Source organism: Leptonychotes weddellii, chromosome 7 (assembly GCF_054177405.1).
Source record: "Leptonychotes weddellii isolate Sample4059 chromosome 7, ASM5417740v2, whole genome shotgun sequence".
NCBI lineage: Eukaryota > Metazoa > Chordata > Mammalia > Carnivora > Phocidae > Leptonychotes > Leptonychotes weddellii.
This window is the reverse complement of record NC_138375.1, coordinates 11,696,810-11,711,650: the sequence shown is the minus strand read 5'-3', so window position 1 is coordinate 11,711,650 and position 14,841 is coordinate 11,696,810. Positions and strand designations below refer to the sequence as shown.

At 45.4% G+C, this 14,841-nt stretch overlaps 1 protein-coding gene across 2 annotated transcripts in view; it reads right to left on the bottom strand.

Annotated features, from left to right (window-relative positions):
* Positions 1–10,419: 10,419 nt before the first annotated feature.
* FBXL7 (F-box and leucine rich repeat protein 7) overlaps positions 10,420–14,841 on the bottom strand; it is a 373,318-nt gene continuing 368,896 nt past the window's right edge. The window contains exon 4 of one of the 2 annotated variants that reach the window (XM_081825921.1): positions 10,420–13,772. In XM_081825921.1, coding sequence (XP_081682047.1) covers positions 12,982–13,772 — 791 coding nt within the window. In that variant the 3' untranslated portion in view covers positions 10,420–12,981. Of the gene's footprint in view, positions 13,847–14,841 lie in introns of both variants that reach the window. The other variant, XM_006733172.3, reaches the window with a different exon arrangement.

The following is a 14,841-nucleotide window of genomic DNA, read 5'->3' as shown; positions in this document are numbered from 1 at the left end:
GAGAAATTCTGGAATTTCTATAAGGAGGTTTGGTTGAGAGGCAATCTGCTTGAGGATTTCTCAGCCCCTAAGCAACACTGAGAAAAGCTGAAGTGTCCATAACAAGGCAAGTGGTTTGATAGAGGCTTGACTATAGTCCTTCTATATAGTATCTGCTCCAGTTTGCCGGTGTGGATAAGTGAATGGACTGGACAGACCTTTGAAGTTTTTGTCATGTAGATAGCATAGGAAATAATATCTACTTTATTTTGTAGTCCTTGTTAATAAATCTAGAATATGTTTCAGTTTGCTCAGAGTTATCTTTGTTCCTTTTGTCTTTCAATCCACATCCAGTGGTAGGCAAATCCTTTTTTTTTTTTTAAGATTTTTAAATTTATTTATTTGAGAGAACAAGCAGGGGGAGGGGCAGAGGAAGAGGGAGAAGTAGGCTCTCCACTGAGCAGGGAGCCAGATGCAGGGCTCAATCCCAGGACCCTGAGATCATGTCCTGAACCGAGGGCAGACGCTTAACCATTTAACAGACTGAGCCACCCAGACACCCCTAGGCAAATCCTTTTGGTGTTCTCTCCAGAACATATCCTGAGGTTGACCGCTTCTCATCACTTTCACCTCCACCACCCTATTCCAAACCTCTCATCTCTCACTCAGATTGTTGCAATGGCTTCCTAGGTAGCCTCCCTGCTTGTATCCTGGTGTCACTGATTCAACACAAAGCCAGAGGGCCCCTTTTAAAATATGACAAATCATATTATTCCTTCTGTTCAAAATTCCTCAGGTTCATTGGGAATAAAAGCCAAAATCCTTGCAATGGCACCAGCCTCACACAAGCTGTCCCCTTTACTTCTGAGACCCCACCTTCCACCACCCTGCCCCACTCTTTCTGCTCCAACCATGCTGTCCTCCTTGCAGTTCCTGGAACAAGGCGTCAGGGTTTTTGCTCCTGCCTCAGGGCCTTTGCATTTTTTATTCCATCTGCCTAAAACACTCTTCCTGCAGATATCCACACTGCCTCTTCCCTAACCTCCTTCAAGTCTTTTCTCCAATGTGACCTTTTCAGTGAAGACTTTTTTTTTTTTTTTTTTGAGAGGGATGGAGGGAAGGGAGTGGAGAGAGAGAGGAGAGGGGAGGGTGAGAGGGAGAGGGAGAGAGACAATCTTAAGCAGGCTCCATGCCCAGCACAGAGCCTGATGCAGGGCTCGATCTCACAACCTTGAGATTATGACATGTGCCGAAATCAAGAATCAGATGTTTAACCGACCAAGCCACCCAGAAGCCCCTTCAGTGAAGATTTTTCTAATCATTCTTTTAAAAATTGAAACCTCTTTATACTGCACACTCCCTGTCCTCCTTCCCTGATTTATTCTGTACCACACAGAACTTCTCATCCTCATCCATATCCACATTCTCAACCATACACACACAGACACACACATGTATGTATATACACACACATATAATTCATTTTATTCTGTTATTTGTCTGCCTCTAATAGACAAGTGCTTTTCAGAATTTAATCTGAGGATCCTGTTAAAACGCTGAGGCTGAGTTTTTAACATCCCAAATGTTGCTGATGCTGCTGGCTCATGAAGCATATACTGAGAAACAAGTTTCTAGAACCGTTCTGTCCAATACAGCACTCACTAGCCACACTGGTTTCTTCAAGCTGAAATTTACTAAAACATAAAATCTAAATATTCATTTACTACCCACTTCAAAATTAAATAAAATTAAATGAAATTTACTAAAGTTAAATAAAATTTAATATTTAGTAGACACACTTCAGATGCTCACTAACCACATAGGACTAGTGGCTACCCTCCCTATGAGATAGCACTGATGCAGAACATTTCATTACTACTGCAAGTTCAGATAGGTAGCCCTGCCCTAGAACTCTTCTGTACAATATGGTAGCCGCTAGCCACATGGGACCATTTAAATGTAAATTAATCAAAATTAAATAAAAATTTAAGATCAGTTCTTTATTGATACTAGCACATTTCAAATAATAGCCACATGTGGTAGCGGTTGTTCTGATGGACAGCACAGACAGAGAACATTTCTATCACCGCCAAAAGTTCTATTGGACAGGATGGCTTTAGAATCCAAGCTCCCTGAGGGCATGGGATTTTGTCTGTCTAGTTCACTGGTCCACCTCCAGTGCCTAACACACGAGGATCCCTAAGTGGGCCTTCAAGAAATATTTGTTGATTTGAATCAAAGTGCCATTTTGGTTTTCCCTCAATAGATGATGGACGTCTGGAGGGCAGGACTTGTGATTGCCTTTTGTTATGTCTCCGACAGCTATGGATGGAAGACCATCAATCAGCATTCACTGATTGAATGTTCAGAACACTCTAAACTTTCCAGCTCCTGAGGGATCTGTATGTAGTGGCATCACATGCATGTAGGACACGGGACACAGGTAGAGACTCTCGCTTGTGACTCTAGTCTTTCTGTGTGGTCAGACATGGAGAGGGCCCAGAGGTTGTTGACTTTTATTCTTTTGGAGAAGAATTGCTCAAGTCAGCTGTGGAAATTATTCCTCCTGGTGTCACTGAGCTCGTGCAAACCCTGATCTGAACAAATTAGACCCAGTGGCCTCCCTCTTCCTGTGCATTACTCCACACTCCCAGATGTGGCAACTAAAAAAAAAAAAAAGAAAAAAAAGGCACTGCTTTCTGGAATAGTAACAACATAAGGCCTACATCACCAAGTGTTTCTTTGACATCTTTAGACTATTTCACGTCTTGAGCCCTTTAACTGTGCCTTTCCATATTCAGATCTAACTGCTCCATCCAAAAGAAAACACTAAGAGGCAGCACATACAAAACTTTAGCTGTGTTCTTTGGAAATTGTTTCCCTAGAATGCTGGCTACTTCTGATTATCAATGGTATTCATCCAGCCATATTTTTCCAGAAAAAAAAATCTGGCTAGGGAATTTTAAAATCAGTACAAAAGATACATTTCACTACTACCACATTGGAAAAAATATTGTGTTTGGCAAAGAGGAGACATTTGGATGCCACCAATAAATACCCTCCTGTTCAGTCTCAGTAACCAGAACTGAGAAAGAAAATCAGGCCACAAAGTCCTGTCCGCATCCTAAGTCAGATGGCTTCTTTATCCCCCTTGGCTTTCTCCGACAGCATTTCAATTTTATTGGCTGAATCAAATATCTTGTTTGTCCTCATTCCAGCATCAGCAGAATATCTCGATTCTTTTATTTTTTTTTTTAGTTGGACAGACTGGCAAGATGTAGAGTGATTTTGATAAAAATGGAGGGTATATGGACCACTCAATATTTTTGACAGATGCGACTCCATTGCTGTTCTGTTCTGGGCCTTGAAGCTAATGTGTCTCATAAAGCTTAAATAAAATACTAAGCAAGTGAGAGCTTTAGGAACTCCAGAAACTTTTATGGGATGGCGTCAATGCTGGGTGCTCCTTGACCACATTTATGCATGTATAGGTGTCTAGCTACCTCTCTATCAAAATTTTATATGAAAATCAGTGCACCATATAAAATATGAACAATGATAATATGTCCAAAAACCTTGGCCCTTTAACCACGGTTGTTGTCATATCCTCTAATACTTCAAAATCCTTCCAAACATTAACAGAAAATCAGTGCCAGAGGCAGGAAGGAAAATCGGAACTGTTCAACCCAAATCTAGTGTTGAATTAACTTGATCAGACCTGAGCATGTTATAACAAGTTAAAGGAAACCTTTCTCTTTGTATCTGTAAAAGCATGGGGGCAGAGTGGGTCAATGTTTCTGTGTTTGCTCTTTTGGAGTCTGTAGGGTGGGGGCTTTCTATTAGTATAAGACCATCTTGAAGGTCTGCTACCACGGACGTCTATGTCAAGAGAAATGTTGATGGAGACATTAAGACTTTATTTTAGAAAGCCTCTTGGAGACATCCCAAATGCTGGACCAAGGTAAATTCAGGGACATTTGGAAACTGTTAATACAGACTGGAGTGGTGGGGAGAGGTTTGAAAAACACTGGGAAAATGGTCTGCAAGTGGTTCTCCTCTTTATTCGGATTCTGCTAAGTCAGAAGGATGGTGGCTAAAAGTAGTTTCTGGAGGATTAGGTGTTCAGATGTTCATAAATCCTACTCAAGTGAGCTGCTTGACACTAACTTGAAGAAGGCTTGAGTTATTCATATGCTAATGATATCTTGGACTACAGTCAATGATATCTAGAGCTTTTCTACCACAGGATCCATGGTTATTGCATCTATTACTACCCAAACAAAAAGGAAGCGGTTTATTTTTAAGCGTCTGACTCTTGATTTTGGCTCAGGTCATGATTTTGGGGTCGTGAGGTTGAGCCCGGTGTGGGACTCCATGCCTAGCGCAGAGTCTACTTGAGATTCTCCCTCTTCCTCTCCCCTCCCCCATCCCCCACTCTCTCTAAATAAATAAACAGAATCTTAAAAAAATTCAGCTATTCATATTTCTAGTCCCTTACTGGACATATAGAAAGAATATATTTGATCATTAAAAATAAGACAGAATACCTACAAACCCCTCGTTCCTATGATACTCAATCAGAAACAAAATGTTGTAAAGAACCTTGACACATTTCTCTAAGTGCTTTTTGAAATTATCGAACCACATCTGTTGGCGGTCTTATCTGTAGTTTTGTAACAGTTTTCAGAAACTTGCTGATAGTCACTCATCATTTACATGAAGGTCCCTGGATTCTAAAAGAAACAAAACTTACCATTGTAAATGCTGCACCAGCAGGACCATCCAGGCAAAAGAGGAAATAACTATGAGTGATGAGTGAGCATCTACAAACAGACCATGAAGTTTTTGGTTGGGCCAGGAAACCCTCCAAATTTGTTAAACTTATTGTATATAGTTATGGAGTAATTAAGTCTTAGCCTACAGTTTGGGATTCACCTGTCAGGAGTGGAGTGGACCTCTGCAGTCCTCCAGAGGGAGGCTCTTCATTTTTCCAGGATCATCTCCAAAAATGTTTGTGTCCCTGACAAATTACCTTTCGCCTTCCAACAGTGATATTTTCTGTTGGACACTGGCTATCCACACTTAGTAATGTTGCCAAGATGGTCTTTGAAATCACCATAGACCCCCACAGGGACACATCTCCTTCTGAAAATGATGTACAACACAAGAGTGGCCAAACCCAAGTTGCGTGTACAAATAAAAAAAACCCAAAACAACAGAAAACAAAAACAAGATAAAAAACTACAGAACTCAAACATGAATTTATGTTTCATCAGTTGCCACAGAAAACTTAACACGCAGAATTATACCAAGGAGAGAAGTACAGGAAATTTATCCTACTCGAAGTCAAGGAATAGTAAGCTCTAAAAAAGTTTTAAAATTTGCATTTGTTATCACCCTAAGAATTACCAAAGGTTTCTTCTTTTCAGCCAAAGGAGACTTTGGGCCGAATTTCCCTAGGGTCGTTCTTGGATTTCAGCTAGTCCCAGGGTTTAACATTGGGCTCCCGAGCCCTGGAGAGGAACTTTGCTATGGAGCTGCGGATAACTGTACTTTATATAGTTCAGAAAATTGGGTACGAAAGGTCACTTTGCTCCCTGGCCAGAACAAGCTATTGGCTGTGAGAAATTAGGCATTGGAGCCACAAGGCCAATGAATGGAGCGTGAAGGAAGTTAAAAAAAACAGGGGCGCCTGGGTGGCTCAGTCGTTAAGCGTCTGCCTTCAGCTCAGGTCATGATCCCAGGGTCCTGGGATCAAGCCCCGCATCGGGCTCTCTGCTCAGCGGGGAGCCTGCTCCTCCCTCTCCCACTCCCCCTGCTTGTGTTCCCTCTCTCACTGTGTCTCTCTCTGTCAAATAAATAAAATCTTAAAAAAACCCCAAAAAAACCAGAAACACTCAGCACCTGAGCACCTGAGTGTGGTTTTGCTTTTTGTCAACGCAGAAGGAGTCCTTGCCTAACCTGATCACCTTCAAGACTATTTTGCCCCATGCATTTGGGATTAAGCACACGCTTTAAAAGGAACGGAGGCTAAGGCTCTCCGATGGCAGTGTTTACATGCCCCATCGCTTTCCTGTGTGCACTATTTTTAAAAGAAACATTACACACAGGAGCCCCAAGGCGATGGTACCCGTAAAACTACGCCAGCATGGAAATCTGCAGGAGACTCTGGTTTTCATTAAGTGAGCAAGAGGTCATGCATTATTTGGGGTTTTTTTTCCCTCTCTTTCTTTTTTCTTTAAATCTACAGCCCTTTGGTCTCCAACCTTCCAGTGCATCCATAGCCATTATTCTTTGGATATTTTAAAATGATGAACATAGAGCCAACTGGAGTCTCCCCGTCCAATGAGCCAATGAGCCTTTGCGGCATAGACGCCATTCACACAGATCAACTTTCTCCTAAATCACAGATTGCCCTGTGTGGCTGTAACGAGAACAAGAGAAATGGTGTGAATTCTCCCTCTCCGGCTCTTCTCCTAAGACAAGGATCTGTTCGGCAAAACGATCTCTTCAGTGGCTTTACTAAGTCACCAGGAAGCACGAAAACCCAGCTTTTGCCACATTTCTCCATGATTCCGGGGGGTGGGATTGCAAAATGAAGAGTTGTTCAGTTGAAATCCAGGACATTTGTGTAGTTATCCTGTAAGTATGAGAAGTGTAAAATTAGACACAGGTGATTATATCTACTTTGGTCTCCATCTCCAAAGGAGAGGCTTCGAGATAAAACAAAGAAGGCATTTATCAGTTGTGACAGTTTGTCCCTTTATCTACTTTCTCATAAATGAAAAAGACCGTGATAAGTTTATTTAAATTCTAAGTGTAAGCACCCACGAAGAATTCACTCATGATGTGAAACCTGGAATTTCCTTAAAAATTTTTATTTTTAGGGGGTGGTTGTGTTCACTGGTGGTGGTAGAAGATCAGAGACAAAGGAAGTGCCAATGATTGGTTCCTCTGCGTGGTTAGAAATCTTCTCCCTGGATCTTTCTGCATGCCTGTCTGGAAATGGGCTTCAGAATCCTTCCCAGACTTTGGAAAACATTTGGGGCTCTGCAAAACCACAAGGATTGCTGTCTCATGGCAGCAAAACAAAAATTAAAAGCCTTCCTACCACCCTCACACTTTCTAATGGCTTTCATCACTTAGTTTATCGTTACTGTGGCAGATAATTTCACATTCCCAAGCCTGGTAATATCTGAGGTTTCAAAGAACCAATCCTCAGTGAATTTACAAGTAAAACCCATTTCTTGGCAATTTTAATGGCTATTTAATCAATCTCACTCGGACCATCCATTGTTTTTGACATTACCGACACAGACTGGTTTGCCAAAGGGGCATGGTAAATTGAGAAGCCGCAATTATTCCAACCATTCTCATCATAAACATGTAACAATTAGACTTGTTCCACAGAGCAGCCATGTTGGCTGAAGCATCCAAGGATAACTGAGGGAGGGCACTCCTGTCCTCTCTCTGTGCTAGATTCTGCAGAAATCATGACTGCAGGCTCGCAGGCCTATCAGGAATGCTGTTTGGGAGGCCATTCAAGCTGCTTTGAGGTTCCTCAGAGTTTGTCCAAGAAATTATGTTTCAGTGTTGTTTTTGCAGAATGTTCCCATTCTTGATATGGTATGTGTGCGTGCGTGTGTGAAAGAGTGTGTAAATGTACCCAGGAACTAATCTGTGGGATGACATTAGAGCAGAACAGAACTTGCTATTTCCATATGACGACCGCAAGGCAATGACGAAGTTAACCCGTCGTTAGTGTAGTTAATGTTATGGTAACGTTAGCCTATGGTAAAGAGAAATGACTTCGTTAACCTTATCAAATACTGTCTTCCTGCCTGGGCTCTATGTATGCTGTTTGCATGTTCAAGTGCACCATGGCTTGTGATGTTCCCTCTGACAGGAGTCCCTAAGTTTTATTCCTCTTTCCAGACGGTGATGAAAATTACTTCTTGGGCAAACTCGATCAGGGAAAGACTCTCAGTGCCCCCACAGTGTCTGGTACATGTTAGGTTCTTAATAAATGCTTGTTGGACGAATAAATGAAAGGATCTTGCCTCTTTGCTTTTTATATCCCCCTCTCCATCCTATAATTCATTCCATGATATTATAGTTATTGGATCTGACGTTCCATTTAGGGTAAGGATATTCTCTCTTATCCCCCCAGATCCTATCACAGTACCTGCTCAATAAACCTTTGTGAAAGGGGTTGCTGGGGATTGTCTGCTCCCTCAGAAGAAAATGATTGGCATGCCCTAGGCATCCTTTGTTCATGAAGAATGACTGTAGTTTCCAGTCTCCATCATATGTTGATCATCATGGGCCGGGATAGAGTTCAGACATACTGATCTCATCAGTGTAAAATTCAGTAGCTCAGTGACTGGAAAGAGAAACATTCTGCAATGTAGAAATGACTAGACTTGGAAATATTTAGGTCAAGGGAATTTTTTTTAAATGATCTTCAAGGCCATCCCGGATACCGGGATGACGCTGGTTGTTAACACCTGAGCAACAATTTAGAACTTACACGTAGCCTTCCTGGATAGTCCAAGAGACCGGCATCCTTGTAAATATTTCCAGCGGACACCTCTGCTGGAGATGCCACAGTGGTCCTGGTGACAGGCGGGGGTTGAGCAGCCTCCAGCTCCCAAATGGAGATGTTCTTTCATCCCATGTGGTTTTAGCAGATCTGGTGACTTGAAGGGGGAAAAAAAATGCTCTACAAAAATGGATCTGTGTGGTTTTAGGAGATAATGGTGCACTCAGAGAAAAAGGGAGAAATAGTCACATCTGAAGTACATCCCTGGATGGGATGTCCCCAATCTTAGTGTCTGGGAGAGTATTCCTTCCCCCAGGTGAACAGCTCTGCCCACCTGGCGGTCATCTTCATGAAACCGCCTGAGTTGCTCTTTGGGCAACTGGAGCCGTGTTTGGGGGAGTCTTGGTGACGGCATCAGCCTCCGTTGCAGACCGATGACGACAGGCGTGCCCCTTCACCCTGCACCTCCCCTTCCTGCCACATTGAGGACCACAGCTGGTGAACGGATCAAAAAGAAGAAACCATTTGACCAATAGCATGCAAGAGGGAAACTGACTTCATCTGACAGATTCTCTGTGTGAACATTTTCACTGCAGTGTTCACCAAGTCTCTGATTATGCTCTCTCCCTCCCCTGCTGTCGATTCAGCATTTCTTCAAATTAACATCTTTCTTAACGAATCACGATTGCCAGCTATTGGAACAAATGCACTACTCTTGGGGACTTCTTTGTGAAAACTGGGACGTGGGAAGCAATTTTATTGTATTACTTTGCCTCTTAAAAAGGCCCAATCTGTTTCGTTTCATGTTGAATGCTCTTGGGTAGCAAATTTTTTGAAAACTTTTTCAAAGTCTGAACAAATGTCAATTTAAGAAGCCATGAACCTCAAGGACAAATGCTTTTATTTCCTGCTAGTTTATTCTGGGATCTTGACCAGGATTACATGGGGCTACCTCCAGTGAATGTTCCCAGGCAGCACACTGTCCTATTGGTTAATGTGACAGTCATTAAGCAGCTGACATAGGATATGAAGAAGGATGAGGACAAATACATTTAAAATCAGTATCTCTTAAAAGCTTTTTACTTGCTAAAGCAGAATTGTGCCATTCATCTCTCGGTGCTTGCTTTCTGCCATATTGATTTCTCAGATCTAAAGGGTGGGGTGAGTAGAGCTTTGGCATTTCTTTTTTTCCAACGGAATGATAATTTTTCCATTTAGATCAGGTTGCCATATTGTCCTTCTAGGTTTTAATGCTCTAAGACCTTTAAAAAAATTGATAACAACCAATGGCATAATTTCGACGATTACTCCAGCATTTGGACCTGTGACAGGGGACGTATTCAGGTCCACGGTTACTTATTCATAGTTCTGAAACCTGGAGAGCTCTGAAGAAATAGAAGCTTTTTTTCATTATGTTTAGCACAAATTAATTTGGTGACAAAACCTGACCTGAATGGATGCAAGGCTATTTAGTCTGTAATAATCTTATATAGTATGACTGTTCACAGCGACGGCTGCAGAAATCTAACGTGTTTGACTAAGGGTGTCGCCCTTAGGGGTATTACAAAATACACCACAGCTCACTTCCTCAAATATAAAAAATTATGAATTCCAAAATACATCTGGCTCCAAGAGGTTCGGGCTAAGGAATCGAAGACCTGACCTAAACTGTGAAGGTAATGATTTTTCACTCACCTGCTAATTTCCAGCCAAAGTCACCGAGCCAAGGGAAACGACAAAATCGTGGATGCAACTTTAAAGGTACAAGAGCTGCGGTGACCCGACTTGCTGACTTGCTCTCCAATTCAGCAGAAGCTAAGTTTCTTCCTCGCCCTTGAGTGTCCCCATCTGAACACCATGCTCCTCCGGCCAGCGTTATTAAATGAGACTTAGCCCGATTACCAACATATTGCTTTATTTCTTGGTGGTAGTAAATTAAGGCTTTCTAGAGTCATACAGCACGCAGTGATTGATCATTAGAAATAAAACAAACAATGAGCATTCAATTTCGCAGAGGCAGGAAGGAAGCAATGTTTTAAAACAGATAAAATTTCCTAGTGAGGCCTTTTGCTTGGTCTCTAAAAATCTGCTGAGCTGTTTCCCCAGTGACCTCCGCCATAGATTCATATCCCAAGAGGGGTGGGCAGAGTGGCCGAAGAGAAGACTGGGGCAAAGGGAGAGACTGGGAGAGACAGCATGTGCTGGGCAATGAGTGTGAAAGTCAGCTTTGCCTCATGTGTGGAAGACAGGTTAGACGGTGTTGTCGGGTGGTGGCGATAAAGGTATTGTAATGGGACACCCCTTCTCTGGTTCAGGGCGCCATTTTGGATTGCTCTTCTCATTCCGGGAGTATGAAAATTAACCACTTGGAAGACCCCGGTGCCAAGGGTTAGGGACAATCCTTGTGACTCTCAACTCCTGAGATGTTAGACATGGTCAGAAACCACAGAGCATGGGAATGCTACCTTCAGCCTCTTTCATGGCTCTAAACACTGGGACTATCATGAGACACTCTCCCCTGCCAAGCAATTCACTTTCCCCATGGCACATAGTCATGACTGCCCACTAAATTGTTGACGATGTTGACTGGGGAGGAGGTCATAGGTCATATGGTGCAGGAAAGAAACCTCCTGGGCAGACGCCACCTCACTCTATCTCTTCCTTCCCGACATAAGACAAAGAAACGCAGGGAGCCTACAGTGGGAGTGCAGTTGTCGAGTTGTGTGTGAGCTTGATCTGCAACCAATTCCACCTACTTGGCTTGGAGATACAGAGATTCTGGGTTTGGATGGTGGACCCTTTGAGAAAGCAGTGGGTGATTGTTTGAAGAGCGATGGAGAGGTGTGGCCAGAGAAAAATGTGGGAAAAGTCATGTGTTTATTAACAAAAGGCAAATCAATTTCATGAAAATGAGCAGTGGACTTTCTTCTGGCATCCCGATTTCACGCAAGTGAGGCTAGCAAATGGATTCCCATCCAAACAGGGCCATTTAAAATGCATACTTGGCAAGGATTTTAATGTTCTATTCCAAGGGCCTGGTTAGCAGGCCCACGCTTCAGTGTGATCAATGTGCTCCTTCTTCCATTTGCCTGACATTTTTGAGTGAATGGTCTTTAAACACCTGAAAGTCTGCTGTGTGCTCTTTGACAGAGAACATGCAGATAGCCATGGGAGAAAGCACAAGAGGTGGCAATCTGCGCCGTTAATCACTTAGGGCTTAAGCCCAACAGGCTTCACGCGATGGAGTCTGGATGCACAGAGAAATAAATAGATGAGAAAAGTGGAAATGTGATCTGAATGACAAAGAACCAACACGTCTGCCCCTGCCAGCTGCAGGGCAGATGTAGATGTGTCTGCTACATATCACATGTGCACTAAGAAAGGACAGGAGACCCTTCGAAGACATGAGCTCTCTTGGGCCTCCCTTGTTAATGAAAACTTGTGAGGGTCTTTCTTCCTATTTGAAAACACTCAGCAAGATCCACTTGACTGGGGCTGTGGGCTGTGCTCTGAGTGGGAAATCCACTGCCTCCATAAGATGGTGTGGGGTCGGGTGGTGCAGGAAGTGCCCGTCACAGGAACCATCCACCTAGTGGGGCAGGAGTAGGTGCCCGAGGGACTCACCCACCGAAAGAAACAGGGTTGGGTGACATTCAGATCGGAACTGAAGGACATGTGGGACATTCATGCTGGCACTTCCCAATCTCCTGAAAGCACCCACAGAACCAATACTCTTGGGAGAGGTAGATGCCTCATATGCTGTAGGCCAAGGCACTGCTCCTTACTGACAATCTCTGTCCTCTCAATTCTAAAATGGGTACGAAGCAATCATCGAGCTGAATGGCCTCTGATTCAGTGCGGGAAGCCGAAGCCCAGAGATGTCAAGTGACTTGCCCAAGGTCACACAGTTATGTCTGTGGCAGAGCTGGGGGGGGGCAGGAGGGGAGAATGCAGGTCTCCTCCTGCACAGTGCTGCTTGCCCGAAGTGATTCTTTAGAAAAGGGTTGGAAGCGCTTTGTATATACCACGTGCTAGGACATTTATTTAAGAAGAATTTGCTTGGGCGCGGGACTGCTGAGTGCGGCTTAGGCCACTCAAGCGGTTTAAAGAGGAGGAGGTCTGGAGAGCATCATTATCCTGGATGTGTGGTTGCTGTTGGCCAGGGAGGGGCTGGGGGGGGGGGAGCGGTTGGGACAGGGTGTGTGCGTGCAGAAGCCTGGGATGCCGCCGGGAGCACAGAGACAGAGAAAGAGGCGTTCTTAAACACACTGCCATCGGCTTTCTGAGGTACCTCTTTGGGGAGAAGAGAAACTGCCTACAGATGACCTGACCCAAAAAACCAGTTTACCGGCACAGCAACTTGCAGCCCCCCCGCCCTCCCCCCGCTCTCCCCCCACTCCCCCTTCCTTTCCTTGACCCCTGTTGCCCACGAGCACTAAGGAAAAAGAAAAGCCAGATCCCTAAGAGCCTCCCAGGAAGCAAGGGCTGCTACGGGTGAGCGGGTGCCGGCGCTTACAGATGCTGCTTTCAGGAATCGCGCCACTGTGTCCGCGTGCGGCTGCGCAGCGCGGCGGCCCGAGCGGCCCCTTCAGAAGAAGGCGGGGTTGGTGTGCTCGATGACGCAGCGCTTGCAGTGGCGCTTCACGAACCGCAGGGCCTCCACGGACACGTCGCAGTCCTGCACGTTGAGCATCTGGAGGTCGAAGCAGTTGGCCGCCACGATCTGCAGGCCCTGGCCCGTGATGCTCTCGCAGGACTTGAGGCTGAGCCGCTTGAGGTTGAAGCAGTTCAGGGCCAGGCACTCGAGGCCCGTGTCGGAGACTAGCGGGCACTTGCCGATGTCCAGGGACTTGAGTTTGGTGCAGTTCTTGGCGAGGTACTCCACGCCGTGGTCCGTGATGCCCTCGCAGCCCCTCGCGTTGAGGTAGCGCAGCTTGCTGCAGTACTTGGCCACGTAGCGGATGCCCACGTCGGTGACCCGGCCGCAGTGGGCGATGCTGAGGTACCGCAGGCGCGCCTCCAGCTTGGCGATCTCCCGCAGGCCGAAGTCGCTGACGAAGCGGCAGTCGCTGACGCTCAGCTCCTTGATGGAGGTGCAGTAGATCATCAGGTAGCGCAGGCCCTCGTCGGTGAGGCGCACGCAGCGGCGCAGGTACAGGTGGGTCAGCTGCGTGCAGTGCGCCGCGATCGTGTGCAGCCCTTCGTCCTCCAGCACGAAGCAGTCCGTCATGTCCAGGTAGCGGATGGAAATCTGTTTGCCATGCAAGGGGGACAGTTTAATGGAGGCCTCCCGGGTCAAGCTGATGCAGGTCACTTTGGAGCACCCTACACAGAGAGACAGAACACACGCTCAGAGAACCTTCGAGAACCGGGGGTGGGGTGGGGGGTGGTATGTGCCTCACCCGGGGGATGCCGTTGAGGATTCCTTCTTGAACACCTCCCCCCCACCCCAGCGCGGCCCCCGCTGTTACCCTGCCCTTTTTGACCCCTACGGAGAACAAGAGCAAGATTGGGTTCTCCCTGCTCATCTGATGGTTTAATGATTATGGTCGTCTGGGTTTAAGAGGCTCCCTAGGCTTTTGAATCAGAAACACCGCAGCTCCAATTCCACATCCATCACTAGTTGCCTGACATGGGGCAAATCAATCCTTCTGAGTCCCTCATTTGTCTTAAAACGGGGATGATCATGTTCCCCACAGGTCGCTGTGAAGAATAAAGGAGACAATGCTTGTAAATATCTTGCCCTGGCCCAGAAAGTTCTGGAAGCTTGGTAAGGGCTGATTCTCTCCCTGCAACGGTCCTGTAGCTCTGTGGTCAAAGAGGTAAGATCATGCTGGAGAAGGCTTGGCCATGACCTTGGTTTGGCAGAAAGAGCATTTGGGAGTCACACCTGGTTCAGGTCTACTCCTTAGGGCCTCAGGCAGGAGGCTTAACTTTTCTGTCTCAAGGCTCTTGTCTATGCAATGAGCATGAGCAGCTGGGGTGCCTGTATGTTGGGGTATCATGAGCATGCAGTGAAATAATGGGTACAGAGGTACTTGGAAAACTCCAGGGGAAAGATACATAATTATTAATCTAACCGCTGGCCACCTGGAGACTCAATTCAATTCTTTTTGGTCAGGGAAGAACAACTGTGTCATCTGGATGACTGCTCCAGCCCCTCAACCAGTCTCCCTGTCGTGCCCTTACTCCCAACTGTCTGTTCTCAGAGCTGCCGGAGAGATTCTGGAAAACAGAACTCCAATCGTGTCACTTTGCTCCAAGTCTTTGGATGCCACCCCCTAAAGTCTAAGGGTCCCCTGAGGACCTGTACCCCTGCT